Source organism: Elgaria multicarinata, chromosome 9, assembly GCF_023053635.1.
Source record: "Elgaria multicarinata webbii isolate HBS135686 ecotype San Diego chromosome 9, rElgMul1.1.pri, whole genome shotgun sequence".
Taxonomy (NCBI): Eukaryota; Metazoa; Chordata; class Lepidosauria; order Squamata; family Anguidae; genus Elgaria; species Elgaria multicarinata.
This window is the reverse complement of record NC_086179.1, coordinates 19461611-19478835: the sequence shown is the minus strand read 5'-3', so window position 1 is coordinate 19478835 and position 17225 is coordinate 19461611. Positions and strand designations below refer to the sequence as shown.

At 43.2% G+C, this 17225-nt stretch overlaps 1 protein-coding gene across 1 annotated transcript; it reads right to left on the bottom strand.

The window, feature by feature from the left end:
• Positions 1 to 766: 766 nt before the first annotated feature.
• Positions 767 to 14413, bottom strand: HDHD5 (haloacid dehalogenase like hydrolase domain containing 5). Its single transcript, XM_063134869.1, has 8 exons — positions 14262 to 14413; positions 12214 to 12420; positions 9849 to 9961; positions 8314 to 8407; positions 6566 to 6599; positions 5071 to 5245; positions 3950 to 4138; positions 767 to 3355 (listed from the first exon to the last, which is right to left on the bottom strand). The coding sequence occupies exons 1-8, from the start codon at positions 14400 to 14402 to the stop codon at positions 2995 to 2997; spliced, it is 1314 nt and encodes a 437-aa protein (XP_062990939.1). The 5' UTR covers positions 14403 to 14413; the 3' UTR covers positions 767 to 2994.
• Between the last annotated feature and the right edge of the window lie 2812 nt (positions 14414 to 17225).

The following is a 17225-nucleotide window of genomic DNA, read 5'->3' as shown; positions in this document are numbered from 1 at the left end:
TACAGAGGCTATCCTCGCAGCTGCGTTCTGGCTGCTCTGCATTTTTGGCTTGACAGGCAATTTCACCTGTCTCATCAGGGAGCTTCGAAGCACGAATGGGGGAGGGTGCATAGGAAGCTTCCATGGTCTCCGCCCCTCCCTGCCCCTGGGGCCACACTCCCATTTTTGAGCGCAGAGACATAGCCTATATGGAGACAACTGTGCCAGCTAGGAGAGGGAGGAGGCGGGGAGTGTGGTTTCTGGGCTCCAGTAATATTAGGAATTGTTCGGTAGGTACAACTTTTATTTATGGCAGTACGATGAATAGGTAGCCACACTTGCTGAATCTCTTCCATGCCACACAACCTGTAATATCACAGGAGCCTGTTTAGCAACATCATCTGACGATATGCAACACAGGACAGCCTGTGGGGTATTAGTGGTGGGTACTGGACAAGGAGCAGTGAGACTCAGGCCTCAGCTAGACCTGCGGGTCTAGCACAACGGAGGGGTAAGGATCTCACGATATTTTTATCCTGAGATCTTTCCCTCTGTTTACACACCGCACACAACGGCCTCGGAAGAACAGGACGTTGTGCCCGCCATTTTTTTTTCTTAAAGGAGACAAGTGCACAAGCATTTCTGCGCAAAAGTTGAGTTTTTTATTTTTAACAATTTTTCCCTCTCCCCCCACCCCATCCCCGATGGGCACAGAGCTTCTGAACAGCTCTGCACCCATGTGGTTCCCGGCTCCTAACGAGTAAGAACAAGGAACCAGGACAAACCGCGACACCCGCCCACGTTCTGCGTTGTCGGGATCATCCTGAGACCGCAGAAAAAGCTGGTTGAAAGGGTAGGGCAATATCCTGGGGAAAGGGGGGGATCTTCCTTCCCTGCTCCCAAGATCCCCTGTACATCATGTGGACGCACAGGGACAATCCCAGGGATCGCCATGGGATATCACCTGGTCTAGGTATGGCCTCAGGTTCAAATCCATGTCCATCCATAAAGTTCAGTGGCTGACCTTGAACCAGCCACCATCTCCACCTAATCCTACTCAGAGGATTGCTGTGACGATCAAATGTGAGAGGGGTACTCTTGCTTGGAGAAAAGGCAGGATAAAATGAAGTAGAAGTACGCAGTTTTTTGGCAAACATGTATTTCTTTCTTTTGCAGTGCTCTTTTTCTGAAGCTTGCCACATATTAAACTATTACTAAAAGCCAGTAGTTCCTGGGCACAGGATGTTATGTGTCACATTGTGTCTTTCTTCTGGATTTGTTCATGTTTGCTTGCTATAATCTTTTATTTAGATGTTATTTTTGTACTTGCCACAATGCATGTTTTATTTTTCTCTTGTTACATAAATTCAGTTAAAAACCATTTCAATGAAATAAAAAATAGGTAAGTCATGAGAAGGAAGCACAAGCAATACAAGGATGGGAAGGAACCAAATTTATAGATTTCCCTACATTTGCCAAGAAAAGATTTGGGATTAGTCTTCCTAAAATGTACTCATCCTTCTAGTAAAGCTAGGAAATCTTCAAGAGGGTATGAGGAAGAAGGGAGCGAAACCCAAACCTATCCCTACAACACAAATTCTTCATTACAAGAAGTGATATTTAATTTATTCCATGAGTGTAAGAAAATATGGATATTGCTCATGTTACGGAGTAGTAACCTTCCCTATAGAAATTGATAACTTAAAGCCTGTCCTTGTATATAGAATAAAAAGGGACAGGAATATCTTGTCATCTGTGAATAACATTTCAGTGAATAACATTTCAGTATGTCACCAATTACAGTGGTATGAAAATTAAACATTTTTTTCTGCTGCCTTGGCATTGTAACCCTGTGGGTTCTGATGGAAGTTTTCAGAAAAGGCTTTACATAAAAGTGACCTGGAACATTTTGCATTAAAGAGAACTAGAGATAAACACAGTTCAGCTTTTAGACTTGGCTGCCCAGTACACAGAGAAGCATACCTCTGCACAAGCCAAATTGTATGCAAAGGCACTGCTGCACACATCTCTCTAGATCTAGGCCAGCTAGCTGGGGGATGCTGGGAATTGTAGTCCAACATATCTGGAGGTCACGTTTGGGAAGGCTGATCTAAGCTAATGATTTCTAGGGGAACACTGTTTCCACAAATAAGCAGGCCTAGATACAATAGTCAAGATATGTACCCAGCCCTGAGCCCAAAAGGGTGCTAGAACACCACATAGAAATACTGCAGGAGAATATTTATTTGGAGAGAATATTGCCATTTGGAGAAGACAAAGCAGAACAGTAACTACTCCCAAATTATAGGCTTGTTTGAAATACTTCATGGCAATTAAAGCCATTTGTTTTAGGATTTGGTTAAACATTTTTTATTTCTCTGCGACCCAAATTTCTTTAAAAGGGGCAAGTGTTAAAAATTAAGAAGGATCCCTATCCCACCCCAGGAGATGACCAGACAGTTAGTCTCTGATTTTCCCCTGCCCCCAACTACAACACCTTAAACCTCTGGACACGAGTTTATCTTGGTTCAGATCATGGGCCATAGCCTACAACTAGAACTCAATATTCCAATCCTGCTCTAAGAAGAGGTTCTGTTCCTCCAGGTACAATATGTGCCATAAATCACATTATGGGACTGATTTAGCATTTGCACACTTCATGTACATCCGGAAGAGAGGCGAGAGCCCAAAAGTAGCCCTCGTGATGCTGTGATAGTTGACTGGATGCAGACCCTTTTAATAGGAAGTCCCTGTCTCTCTCTGGCCAAGCACACTAGCAAAAGAATGGAATTTCCAGCTGATAACTTCCTGGGTTTTTAAATCTAGGTAGGGATAGAGCCCTACCAGGCACCCTGTTAACAAAACATTACAGGGTGTGTTTTTGTGTGTGCAATCCTTACAAAAAAAAACAAGTAGAGAACTTCCCTTTACTTTAGCATGGGTTAAACAAGAAAGAGCACAGATCTGCCTCTATTCCTGCGTCTCCAAGATTAGGTGCTGGTGAAAACAGACTGGTCAGTCCCGTTTCCAGTTCTCCTTCTCAAGGACAAGTTCCACAGCATCATTCACATCATGCACAACATGAGAGGCCTCCACTAAGCTTGGATCAAAATGGAAGTCCCTATGCCCATGGAATACAGTCTCTAGCAGGCTTTCATTGCAGTCAGCTGGCATGTCTCCGTGGGGATTATAGACCCCAGTGCAGACTAGTATAGACTGGCAGCTCTCTGCAGAGCTAATTGAGACACTGTGCTCTCTCTGTGCCTCAAGATGTTTGTCGCTCTCTGCTACCATAGCAGTTACGTTTACTTCAGCCTGAGCCTGGAGGTAACGGTTGTAGAGGTTTGCACCATAGATGTCGGCCATTGGGTTGTCCCTGTGACAAGCCAACAAACAAATGAGGAAACAAGGTTAAGTACCTAAATTGGGGCAGTACTTAAATTTTGGCAATTGCCAATCATTAGACCCAGGGTGTTGTACCTCAGGCCCATGGACCAAATCTGGCCAGCCTAAGGTCCCTAGCTGGCTACTCCCCCTTCCCCTAGACCCACCTCTTCCCCCCCAGTTGCAAATCAATTTGTGGATTCCTTGTTTATGTAAATTTTCCCCATTCTTAAAGGATGAAATGCCTCTCCTAAGGCTTTGCCAGTAAGAACTTCAAGGTGAAATACTATGGTATTTTGGTCCGAGCCATTTTACCTTCCCCCCACCCCCCCGAGCTTCTCCAAAACTGTATCTGGTCCTCAGGCTGAAAGAGGTTCTATATCCTGGCATTAGACCAAGATCCCCCTTATCTAGGAAGAACATCCATGGTCACTACTGCTATGGGGGAGCTAGTATTGTGCACACTAGCTTCCCCATAGCAGAGATGACAGTAAGCTCCCTTGACCCTTTTCATCCTTCTTCATGCTGGTGCTCGGCTGCTACAGCCAAGACCTTCCTCTCACCAGTTCAAGGAAGAGCTGCTTACCCAACAGCATAGAGTTGGTGAAGAGGGGCTGTCCAGCCACAGCTTTGCATCTGCTGTTTGATCACATGTTCAGCATAACGGTAGGTGACGGTGCTGGGCTTGCCTAGCAGGGCCTCATACTTCAGCTCCTTTCCAGTCATTTTCTTATAGATGTTCTCTAAGCACACAAGAAAGGTACCATGGCCAAATCTGACCAGGAGGAAAAGAAAAAAAGAGCCATCAACATGTGGGCTTACTGGAACGTAAGAAGTTGTGAAATATCAGATGGCAATATTGGACAAATAGAGACGGCCAACTTTACCATGTAATAAATGTGGGGATGTTTAGCACAAATGTAAGAAATGATTAAAGTGCGTCAATACAGACATGGCTAGCTTTCAAGTATTTTGTGGTTACTGTTGCATGACCCCTTTTTACTCACTTGCTATGCTGCTATGGAAGAAAGACTTATCCCTCCCCGTATTGCTGCAGCATTTCATACTGTTGTTCCCCGCCTCAATCCAATCGGAGAGGCGGGTAAGAAATAAATTATTATTATTATCTCAACTTCCTGGTCCTTTGCTGAGGGACGTAGACGGTTAATCTGATCGTGGAGTCTTAAAAGTTTTATTCATATTCAAAATGGCATTTCAAAAAGGGCTCAGCAGAACATTTTCCTCCTCTTTGGAAACTTTATATTTTTACTGAGAGCTTGCTGTGTACTGCTGAACAACAGTTCATTAAGAGATTCTACTCTATTTTCTGTGGTTTGAGCAAGGACAAAGGCGTTTTTTAAAAACAAAAAAATAATCACACTACATGTGCTAAGCAGCTCATCAATGCAATGATATTTGTGTTAGCGCCCAGCATTTTGTGAACAGTCACTGTTAAGGAAATTCTCACTCTGTACTTTCTGCATTTCCCTCACACCTTACAGTTTACAGTTCTTTTCCCCTCCAACATGTGTATATTAATCTGCCAACTTGAGGTTAACCCTTCATGCATGTGATGAAGTGAACGGTGTCCATGAAAGCTTAAGCCATAATAAACATGTGAGTCTGTTGCAGTAGCAGCAACAAAGAGTCTTGTAGCACCTTCAAGACTAACACAGCTGCCCCCCGCCCTGGAAATTGTTACATCACCTTGGCATCTTGGCTTCTGCCATCCACAAGAGGTCCATATTACAGGCCAGGATAGGTAGATGTGGGTATGGCACAGTAGCAAGCTCAACCCCTAGATTCCCATGGCTCAGGAGTACATCAATAATCAGCTGCAGGGAGGTTTCCCACCGGACTGGCTCTCCCAAAAGAATTACTCCTAGAAATTGAGAAAGGCAGGGTATTTTTGTTTAATGTACTTGAGAGACACTGTAGTGTACTGGTTAGAGTATTGGACTGGGGAGGTCTGGGTTCAAGTCCCCACTCAGCCATGAAGCTCACTAGGTGATTTTGGAACACTCAGCCTACCCTACCTCACAGAATTGTTGTGAGGGTAAAATGGAGAGGAGGAGGAAGAGGATCTTGTATGCTGGCCTTGGGCTCCTTGAAGGGAATGGTGTAATATAAATGTAAAGAAATCAATCACTGCATCATACAACATAATTCTGCTTACTGCAGTATGCTTCTTTCAGAAGACAATACACAAGTATGCTTCACTTATCGACAAGTGGGTTCCAACTCCACACATACATACATACACATACCTCTAATTATTTAAAACTGGTTTTGTTATTATTGGTGTTGTTTCACAAGTTCTATTCTGGGCAATCCAATCAAAGCTACAAATTAACCGACATATGAAAAGTGGAACAAAATAGATGGGTCTACCCCTTGATTTACTAAATATTCACGGGTTCAACATTCCAAGTGACTACTAGCCTCTCTCACCCACCCGATGAAGAAGGTTCTCTCTTGAAAACCTTGGGTGCATGGAATTATTATAGAGAAGTTCATTTTAATAATTCTTCATAAAACAATAGGTTTTGGATACAAAGAAGTACTGATAGCTTTATTCTGCTCATTTCTGAATGTCTATTGGCACAGTATTTTGCCTTTGCTTTGTACAGTGGAGCTGCCTCCTTGACATTCATCAAGCAGTTTGGGGACAGTATTGTTTAAAGAGTGCTATAATCTTCTTTTTGGCCCGAATGAACTGTTTGGTAATGATGCATTATGCCCAAGGAAAATGGAACCAACACTTTGGGACAAACAACACAGTTTTGATCATCCCCTTCAACTTGTATCATTCACAACAAATTCATTTACAGAGCATGTCTTTCTCAGTTGTCTGCAAACTAGACTGGTGCTAAGCCAGCACTGGGAACCCAATTTAAGCTCTGGTTTACAATCCTGGGTTGAAGCCAAGCTATGATTTACTAGTTTGCCCAAATTGGACATAATGACAAACTGAGGTTATTGCAAGCCAGGAAGTGAGGGAGGGAATCAGAGCCTGTTATAGCATGAGAAAGATGGCTAAACCATGATGCTCTCTCTCTATTCCCATTAACTTGAGAATGTTCAGTTCAGCCCAAAGAGAAAGAAGACTCTCAGAGATCTATATTTTTTGGTTTCATGCTGAATCTATCCCACAGCTGTGCTCATATTAAAACACTTTTGAGAAGGGGGGGAAATGACTTACCTTCTATAGTGGGGAAGTCAATGGTAGGAGGAGGCTGTCAAAAGGGCAAAAGAGAAGTTAGTCACTTTACAATGTCAGAGAATGGGCCTCTTCCAATGAACTTAATACTCAGTATACAATTGCTAGGCCTTAAGGGCTTTTTGGAGGATGTGGACAGTTTTGAAAGGAATTCAGAGTTTTGAAAGAGCTTTCTCAATAATTTTATCCTGCTTACTTGCAGAACTTGACTTTCCAAGTTGCAGAACTTTGGTCTTTAATATGCAGGAAATCAAAAAACCACTTCACTTTGCATAGGAAGACATTCCTACAGATAGAAGCCCTGATCAGTCTGAATGACAGAGTACATGACAGAGTACTGACAGAGTACATCAATACGTGTAAGAAGCACAGGCCCAAATAAATTGGTGCCACCCCTTCCTCTGTGAGAGGAAAGGTCTAAAGGGGGCTTCTACTAGTGTTCGCTTAAATAAAAGTAGAACCCTCCACAACACAAGGAACCCTGATAAGGCAGTTCTCAATCACACAGAGCCTTTTACTCAAGTGAACATGAGCAGAAGCCTTCATACTTCTATGATCAATGCAAGAAGGCCGAGCACTAAGGAAGCAAGGGCACAGGAGGCAGGGCAGGCAGGCACGGTCCATGGCCCTTAAATGCACTGCAGCAAAAAACTTAATTTACAAGATTTATATACTAAACGTATTTTAAAATATCTCTAAGTGGTTCACAAAATACATTATAATACACATTAAGGTGCAATTAAAACACATAGAAATTGCTAAACCATTTATATATAACATAAAATACCGTAATTACAAACAAACAAGAACGGGCAGCACATTCACTCAGGGAAGGCCTGGGTAAAGAAATGGGTCTTTAATTGGCGCCATACAGTTGGCACCCCTCAAATACTAGGAGGGGGATCATTCCATAAATTGACCGCCACCTTAGAGAAGGCTCACTTCCTGTTAGCTGTGTGATAGCAATCTGCAGGTTGTGGTCCAACCAGCAGGACCTCCTCCAATGATCTTAATGCTCACACAGGTCTGTATTGGGGAGGACGATCTGCCTGGGAACCTGGTCCAAAGCTGTTCAGGGCTTTACAGTCCTTGCTCTTCGCTCACTAGCTTATAGGTAGACAGTGCAGTTGCTTTAATACCGATGTAATATGTGCATGGCCAGGGACGCCACTCAGCATCCTGGCTGCCTCATTCTGCATCAGCTGCAGCTTCCAGACCAAGCACAAAAGGAGCTCCACATAAAGTGCATTATGGCGATCTAAACGTGAGATTACCAATGCATGACTACAGTGGCCAGGAAAGGGCATAGCTGATATACTAATTTAAGTTGGTATTAGGCACAGAAACCACTTCAGAATGATGAATCCAGGAGCACCCCCAAACTACACACTTGTTCTTCCTGAGGGAGTGCTACCCTGTCCAGAATAGGCAAACTCTCCAGTCCCATACCTGGGAACCACCCACCCATACAGTCTCCCTCTTGACAGGATTCAGTCTTAGTTTGGTGGCCCTCATCCAACCCATCACTGCATCCAGGCACTGGTTCAAAACATGCACGGTCTCTCCTGATTCATGGTACTGAGAAATAGAGCTGGGTAATCATCATACTGATGACACCTTGCGTCCAAACTCCTAATGACTGTCCCCAACGGCTTCATACTGCTCTTATAATAGCAAGAAACATGCTTTCAGTCAATCACGTTTTCTTGTAGTCAGGTTAAAATACTTGCCAGTTGTTTTGGCCTCCGGCTTTGATCAACCATATCCAGCAAAGGAAATGCCTTCCTCAGGTCTTCAATGGTAACAACATGCTGGAATCCCAGGCTATTTCAGACAGTCAAGGAAGAAAATCACTTGCCATCTGCCGACTGAAATGTGCAAAAAATAGCTCACGCATTTAGTAGCAGGAAGCCACACAAAAAAACTATCATGAGACAGCAAACACACCTTTTTAAATCGACCACTTCCCTGTCCCATTCAGAAGGCCAAAAGCAGAGCAAAACACTGTACAAACTGTTTTCATTTATGACATTATACCCCATCTTTCCTCCAAGAAGCTCAAGGGAGAAGTGCACGTGGCCTGCTCCCCACCTTTTATCCTCACAACAAATATGTGACATAGGTTAGACTGAGAAATAGTGACTGGCTCAAAGTCATTCAGTGAGCTTCATGGCCAAATGCAAACTTGAATATGGATCTCCAAGACTCTAAGTACTACAACATGCTGGTTCCCAATTATATCAGTACTAATAAATTCTGCAATCATAGATCAATACTGCTACTAATGGGAGAAGACAACTGAATTCCCACAGCCCAACATTCTATGCCATGTGTTTTTTCTCACTCTAGCTTGCTGTCTATCATGAGATTTGACTGACTGATTTGTCCCATTGTCAGAGTCTTTTCAATTAATTAGGCTAACTTGGGCAACTTGTGTACCAAATTTCAACTTGTTAGCAAACATAGGAGAAGTGTCACTATTTTGATATATTTTCCTCTTTCGGCGTATTCTAGTAAACCGGCTGTCTTGGGCTAGAAGTTTAACAAATTTCAGTTAAGCCACATAGAGGCACTCTATCAATTTTAACACCCTCATGAGTAAGCAAGGGCCAAGTGTCTTATTTATTCTATAATAATCCACAAGTGCCTCCCAAGGGGTAATAGCTTGGGGAGACATGAGCCCTGCCATCATTATTTAGTCTTGATTGGACCAGAACCAATCATTCCCCCCTTCCCCTCCCAAAAAGTTAGGTTGTGATTTTATCACATTACAATAAAATGATCTGGTTCACATATAACAGCTAACTCTGGGTTGTTTAACCCATTGTTAGTTGTGGCTGCACAGCAGCAAGCACAGTTGTCGCTTCCATTTTTCTAAGCAAACAAGGAATCCCCCATTCTTAGTGCTACCCAACAACAAACCATGGATTAATTCTGGGTACTGTAACCCCTACACAAGTCATGGTTCCCCAATTCAGACAGCATGATAACACCCCAGGTTTTGTTCCTGGATTATTTAGGAAAGTGAAAGTGAGTGAGGACTATCATGCCTACTTGTTCCCATGGTTTGTTAATCATGGGTTGTTTGTTTGTGAGAACTGAGAAATAGGTCAGGCCAAGAACGAGTGGACTTGCCAAGGCCATCAAGTAAGCATCATGGGATTTGAGCCTGTTACCTCGCCCTGTTCAACATCCCATCTACTGTACAACATATTAAGGGAAGGTGGAGAAAGGAAGAAAAAATATCTGAAGGGCGAAAGGATACTCTCTGGCATTCTTCTCGACGGGACCTTGTCCACACACAAGCACACACTTGTCATGGAACTGATGGAAAAGACGCAGAGGGCTGTGGGAGAGGATCACCCATTCAGGAGACACCTGAAGGGAAAAAAGAAAGAAAGGTCAGCAGGATAGCTTTACCCTTTCCACACACAATATTTCTAGCTGCCAGGTGCTTTATCCTGCAAGCCCCCAAAGACACTAGCGTTGGTGACAATATTAGATTAACCCCATAAGAATATTTATTTATTTATTTATTTATTTGAAGCATTTTTATAGTGCCACCTCACCATTTCTGGTATCGTGTAGCTTTACAATCACATTTAAAACAATTCCATTAAAAATATCAGCACCTGTCCTCTTTTGCTCAGACATTACATTCTAAAAAGTTACGATGATAACTTTTTACCCTTGGTAGAGGGACATTCAGATAGTATTTGAACTTGAACAGTAAGAATGCAGTGAACCAGAAATAGGACTGAGGAGTGAAAGGCATACAAAAACACATGTAAACCATTTTTATATGCTGAAGTTGGGTTCACACACACAACAGCCACGTAATTCTTCATGAATGTGTGGATTGCCTCCATCGTAATACATTCTAAGTGATATGAAAGCACCATACATGCCAATTGTCGCTTCCAGAATGCGTTGCATATGCTTCAAGTAAAATCTTTCCGAGTGACCAATACTAAAAACAACATACCATGACAGCATAAAACAGTAGCAGCTGGGGTGGGGGGACGGGACAACACCCTGAGCCAAATTAAGGGCTAATAAAACCGTCTTCACCAAACAAAATGGATACCCAGCTTAGCACTAAGTGAGGCTCCATGGGAACAGCTTCCTAGGGTTGGGGAACTCAACAACTGAGAAAACCGCATTACAGGGAGCCATCTGCCTCACCTCTGAAGAATGATTTTAGTATCTGGGCAGGTTCATGTGGAAGAAGGTGAACCTTAAGGTCACTAAATTCCCAAAGTGAGGATATGTTTACCATGTGATCATCTCCCAGGCTTGGGTTGTTGTTTGTTGCTTAGATATAGTAGTCACAGACGGTGTGTGTGTGTGTGTGTGTGTGTGTGTGTGTGTGTGTGAGAGAGAGAGACAGAGAGAGACAGAGAGAGAGAGAGAGAGAGAGAGAGAGAGGATGATCCAGATTGGCATAGCAATGTGAAGACTAATCTTCCATCTGCTTTGTTTTCCAACTGAAAATCCCCACCCCCACCCCGCTCCGAGATGTTATTTGCCTCTGTTGCAACAAATGGCACCTTCAGGGCAAATGGCTTAGGGGGAGTGAATTGCAGAAAAAAAGGGTGCAGGAAAAAAGGTCAACCCCCCAACCCCAACACAGCAATCTCAATGTGGATCTCTTTCCCCCAGCTGCATTTCCAAAGCTTGTGAGAGATGATAATATAGTAATTGTATTCAGGGCCAGGATAGTTTGCACATAATAAGTCAGAACTGCTGTGAATACTGGCTTACAATAAGAAGAAGCATGCTGGCTCCTCTTTCCAGGAGGAGCAGCTAAGCAACAGAGAACATCTTCAGCTTTGTTTAGTGTTATAACGGAATCACAATTCCTAGCTTGTCACTGTCAGAGCATCTGAACTCAAGATTTGTTCTTGGTTTCTGATTTGTGCCTTGTTTAGAAGCAACAAGCCAGAAATCTGGGTTTGGATGTAACACTAAACAAGCCAATGCTAGATATTCCTTTGTTTGTTTAGCCCAGTCTTCCCCAACCTGGTGCCCTTAGGATTCCTGAGCACTGTCCAGGTTTGCTGGGGCTGATGGGAATTGAAGTCCACATCATCTAGAGGGCATCAGGTTGGGGAAAGTTGATTTAGAAAGTAACTCCCATTGGCAGGAAGAACCAAGCAATCGGGCAGAGTGCACAACCACACCTCGTTACCAATAAGCCAGAATTTTCAACAATTCTGGCTTATGTGTGAACTGGGCCAATTGCTAAAGCAGCTTCATGTGGCATCAGGAACAATATCATAAACCACGACATTCACATATCCACATTTCAGACAGGAATCACAACAATAAGGAAGATACTAACTGGTAGAAGAATCATGTGTTTTGTTTGAACTATAGTCCATGTAGTGCTGGGGGAAATTATACGTTGAAAACATCTGGAATAACGTGAAACTGCAACATTAAATCTGCTAAAAACTGTGTGGAAAGGATCTGAACTCTACAACCAAAAAGGATCACAATTGTCTTCCTGGACAAATCCCACACAAAATACGGATGTGCATCTTGTATTTAGAGCAATTATAGAATTCTAATCTCACCATTTAAGTACACCAGTCAGTGACCCAATGGAACAGAGATATCCTCAGTACCTTAAATCCGAGCGCTGCAGACAATTCCTCAGCCTTGTTGTCCCGAGAGCAGTTCCCAGCATTGGTTACAAATGCAACTGGCACAATGAACTGGCCCTTTGAATCCGTTAGCTTCTGGAAGGCCTTCTTAGCAGCAGGAATAACTAGCCGGCCTCGTAAAAGCACTCCATCAATATCGAAGAGGAATCCAAAGGTGGGAGAAGTTATCTACAGTGGACAAAGATTCAAAGGAGTTGAGCTATGCAATACTGCCTTTTAGGAATAACAGTGGTGAGAAGGAATGAACAGAAATAGCTCTAAAAGGAACTATCCCCTACAAAGGAAAGGATAATTCATTATTTATTTATTTATTTATTGCATTTCTATACCACCCAATAGCCGAAGCTCTCTGGGCAGTTTACAAAATAAAAGTGTTGCCATTTTCCAGTCCTTTTCTTTAACATATTTGAATTCCACCTCACCATAGGCGGTTTTGAGCATCTTTAACAATAAAAATCTAAAAGGATATGTACAAGCAATGTGTGCTTCCAAATATGTTACTCTAGCACTAATTTTGAGATTTGGGGTGGGTGGGGCAGGGGACATCAAACCAAACAGCTATCCAGTAGCAGGGGGATTTGGTTTTATCACCACTAACAATAAAGTAGTTTTGTGACATGTTAAAAGACACACAAATTTATTGTGACGTGAGTTTTGTAGGCCAGAGCCTATAAAACATACCACAATAGATTTGTTGCTCCTTGTTTGTACTTGTTACATTTGATAAATGTATTAGCACCGAGGTAGACCAGCACAAGTATACTGTTCTGGAACATATACTACTGTTATTTTAACCATTTGTACCATACCTTTTTGTTTTTTTAGAAATGGCATCTTACAATCATTTAAAAAATAATAAACAAAATCAAAATATATCTGAAAACATGTAGAGTGGCAACCAAGATGCAAAGGGTGCATCTTGCCTAAACACTTTAAAAATAATTTCTAATTATTTAAACGCCAATAACATAAACACCTACAAGATGTGCCCAGAGGATGCATTCCATAATCTGGATGCCAACACTAAAAAAAATCCTGTCGCCACAATCTCCCTAACCAGAGCAGAGCCTCCACAGCCAATATTAACATACAGATAAGTTCAGAAGGGTACAAATGGTCCTTAAAACAGCCCCACCACAGCCTGTTGAACCAGCCTTTTGAATTCCACTCAGAAATAAACTGGAAGCCAGTGAAGTTCTTAAAGCACGGGCAAGACTAGACTAGTTCTATGAGACTCAGCCAGCAGTGGAACTACTGCATTTTTATCCAGTTCTAGCTTCCAAACAGTATTCATAGACAGCCCCACGTGGAGCACATTGTAGTAGTCTAACTTGGAAGTTACCAAAGCATGGGTGTCACTATGAACCTGTTCACACAACACACTAAGCCACAGTGATTTCGTATTTTGAGGTAAACATTATGCCTTTGCATGTCTTGTGAACCATTCCTAACCACGGTGCCAACATAACCACAGTTTAAACACGCTCCCTAACCATTTGCTGCAAAAGAGTTTGTGGCCTAACCATGGCTTAGCCTGTTGTCTTAACAGGCCCATTGTCAAACATCATTTGAAGCACCCATCACATTTCTGGATAGTTATGCACACAGAGTTCCCTCCACAAACCACACCAGCCGTTCCGAACTTGGTACTCTCCAACTCCCATGATCCCCACCCAGTACGCCCATTGGTACTAAAAGGTGACTGTGATGGGAGTTGTAGTCCCACACATCGGGAGGGCGCCCGTTTGGGGAAGGCTAAGGAACACCATATGGCTCCACTTAGCACCCCTCTTTTCCCCTTCCGTGTCTCCCGAGGCCCCCAACCCAGCAAAGGCAACCTGGGCGAGACAAGAGAGACGCGTGTCAGGAGCATCTGGGCAAAGCCAAGGGGAAAACTGCACCCCTGAACCGCCAGCTGCCAGGTTTGCTTCGATCCCCTCCCAAAGGTCACTAGAGGCAGGCGGACCAAAGGGCACACGAGCCCGGAAGGAGATCGGGGTTTCTCTCACCTGGGTCACCCCACAGGCTCCCCCCAAAAGGCGGCTGTGGCACCTGCTCCTGTAAGCGGGGCAGCCCCTGCGGCCCGCGCCTGGCAGCAGCCCCTTTCTCAGCGCTGCTCTGCTCGCGTGGAACAGGCAGCACAGAGCCATCCGCCAGCTTGCTGCGGCTCTTCCAATTAAGGCGACGGCCCTATGCCCGCCCCCTGCTCCCTCTGCGCAGCCAATCGGAGCCCCGAAATTGGGGATCACGTGGGCCGAGGAGGCTGTGCGGGAGGGATTCGGGTCGGAGGTGAAAGTCAGAAACTGCAGCGCCCGGTTTCTCAGAGGCAGCCGCGGGGTTAGCGGGCCACGCAAAGGACAGAGAGCTTTGTAATGATTTCCAGAGGGGTAGTATCTTGTCACATTTTAGGTTTAGATAGCAAAAATGGCCTACAACTCCCAGCAGTCCGCAGACAGGCTGGGGGATGCTGGGAGTTGTAGGCCTTTTTTTCAAAAAGGATTGCACCCTTAAAGACTAATAAATTTATTAGTATTTAAGGCAGCTTTCCCAACATACCTGGTGCTCGCCAGGTATGTTGGATTACAACGCTTGGCACTGGGAGTTGTAATCCATCACAGCTGGAGGTCACCAGGTTGGGGAAAGGCTCCTTAGGATGTAATTGTAAGCATGTTTGGTCAGAAAGAAGTCCTACAATCCTAGGCATGTTTAGACAGAAAAAATCCTACATGCTGGCTGGGAAATGCTGGGTGTAACAGCCTTTTTTCTTTCTAAACATGCATAGGATTACACTCTTAAGATGCCACAAGACTGCTGTTTTTAAAGAGCCCTAAGGCATCTTAAGGATGCATGTTGTTGCATGTACGGTACCTCACAGAGTTGTGAGGATAAAATGGAGAGGAGGACCATGCAAGCTGCCTTGGAAACCTTGCAAAAGGATGAAAGGCAGGATAAGAATATAATAATAGACAGATAGATAAAATGAATAACATTGCGACAGAAGTTTTCGTAGAGTTCATCTGTGCTAGTCTTTAAGGCAGTGTATTTTTATAGTTCCCCCGAAGACCAAAGTGAGAGAAAAATTGCAAATGAGGTATCCATGTTGGTCTGTGCCTAGACATGGGTCTGTGGCAGGGAGAGGGGTCCTTTATGAGGACTGGGGAACTTGTGGTCTTCTAGATGTTGGACTGCGACTCACATCAGCTCTACCCAGCATAATCAACATGGATGTTGCAGTCTAACAGCATCAGGAGGGCTATATGTTTCCCATCCCTGCTTTGTAAAGACCAACTAAAAAATCTACAGCAGTGATTTTTTTTCCTAGCTTTACAGGGCTCTTTTCTCAGGGACAGTGTTAAAACGAAGAGGGTGCAAAGGGGGAGGGGATCTTTAACATCTTTTTCTCCCCCTCTCTAACAGTTCTGTGAAACTTGAAAGCTAGCCCGCTGCTGTGGTTTTTAGTTATGAGTAAATCTCAAAATGTTCCAGAAGTTTAGCCATGTACATGTTGTGGCAGAGAAAGTTTCATGAATGTGAGCCCACTTCATCTGAAGTTCATGAAAACTTAGACTACTGTAGTCTTTGTTAGCACCCAGTAAGATGCCTTTCCCAAGGCATTTTGTTACTAGTAGTTCCAGCTTCTTCTTCTATGGCCTTAGCTAGACCTAAGGTTTATCCCAGGGTCGTCCCTGCCTGCTCCCAAGATATCCTGTGTGTCATTTGCTTGAACAGAGATAACTCCGGGACAATGCCGGGATAAACCTTAGATCTAGCTAAGGCCTATAGCTGTGGCTACTCCAAAACTTCATTTCCCAGAATGCAAAGGTTCTTGCTTGGAACGGCTGTAAACAGATGGTCAGAGCTTCTTTGACTAGTTCCAAAGGACAAAACGTGGAGAGTGCTGAGAATCTCCTCAAAAGCCACTGGAAAGCTCTGAAATAAGCTATAGTTGCTCTATTCTGTGCTGGTGGGATAGTTGGATAGTTAGGTGCCCCTGAACTTATGCAGAGTGCCTTTCCATCAACACTGAAGTTATAACCTTAACCTACACCACACCCCATCAAAGTTGGAGCATGAAAAACAATTGCCCAGTTTAACAATAGAAAGTTACATTTTCAGTTTGTGTTTTGGGATTATTTGAAATACATTTGCTGTGGGATACCATGTTATCTGTTACATTTGAAGTTGTTTGACTGTATAAATATATTATAAATAGCCTAGGATGTTTTAACGCTAGGGGTCTCCATATTCTTAAGTGAGTTGTGCTGTTCCTTTGAGGAAGATAATTATTTCATTTCATTTAAGGGTTTTATACCCCAGATTCCCAGAGCAACTTAAAAAAAGTCACAATTACAATATAACTAATTAAAGCAAAAATATTAAGGCTGCAGTTCTGTACACACTTACCTGAGAGTAAGTCCAGTTAAACTCAATATGACTTCTGATTTGAAGTGCATAAGATTGCACTGTATATCAAAAACATTAACAGCACCACAAAACAAAGATGAGCAGAATTTACCTTCATGCTAGGCACCACATCACATGAGTAAGTTATGAAACAAGTGATTTTTTTAATTGCCACTGCCAATTTTCTCTCCCATCAGGAATTCCTTCCATAATGCATTTTATAGCACATCCTCTATTTCCACCTTTACATTCTATGAGCTTTATCACACCAGCGTTATACTGTGCAATCACTGTGAATTGCATACAAAGGACTCAGACGTTTTCCACCTTATAATCTGCTTTGATTGTGAAGTACTCCCATGCATCCTGCTTTAATTGTGCTTCAAAGCCAAAAGATTTGCCATATTTAGCCCCTACTTTCTGAGCGTATCTTCTGAGCCGCCTGCTCCTGAGCTGGGGTGCAGGAGCAGGATTTTAAACAAATGCTTACATCTGCATAAGCTTTAAAGATAAAGACACCAAAATTGGCACATTAATAGATATTAGAGAGAGCTTTAAGCAACCAAATT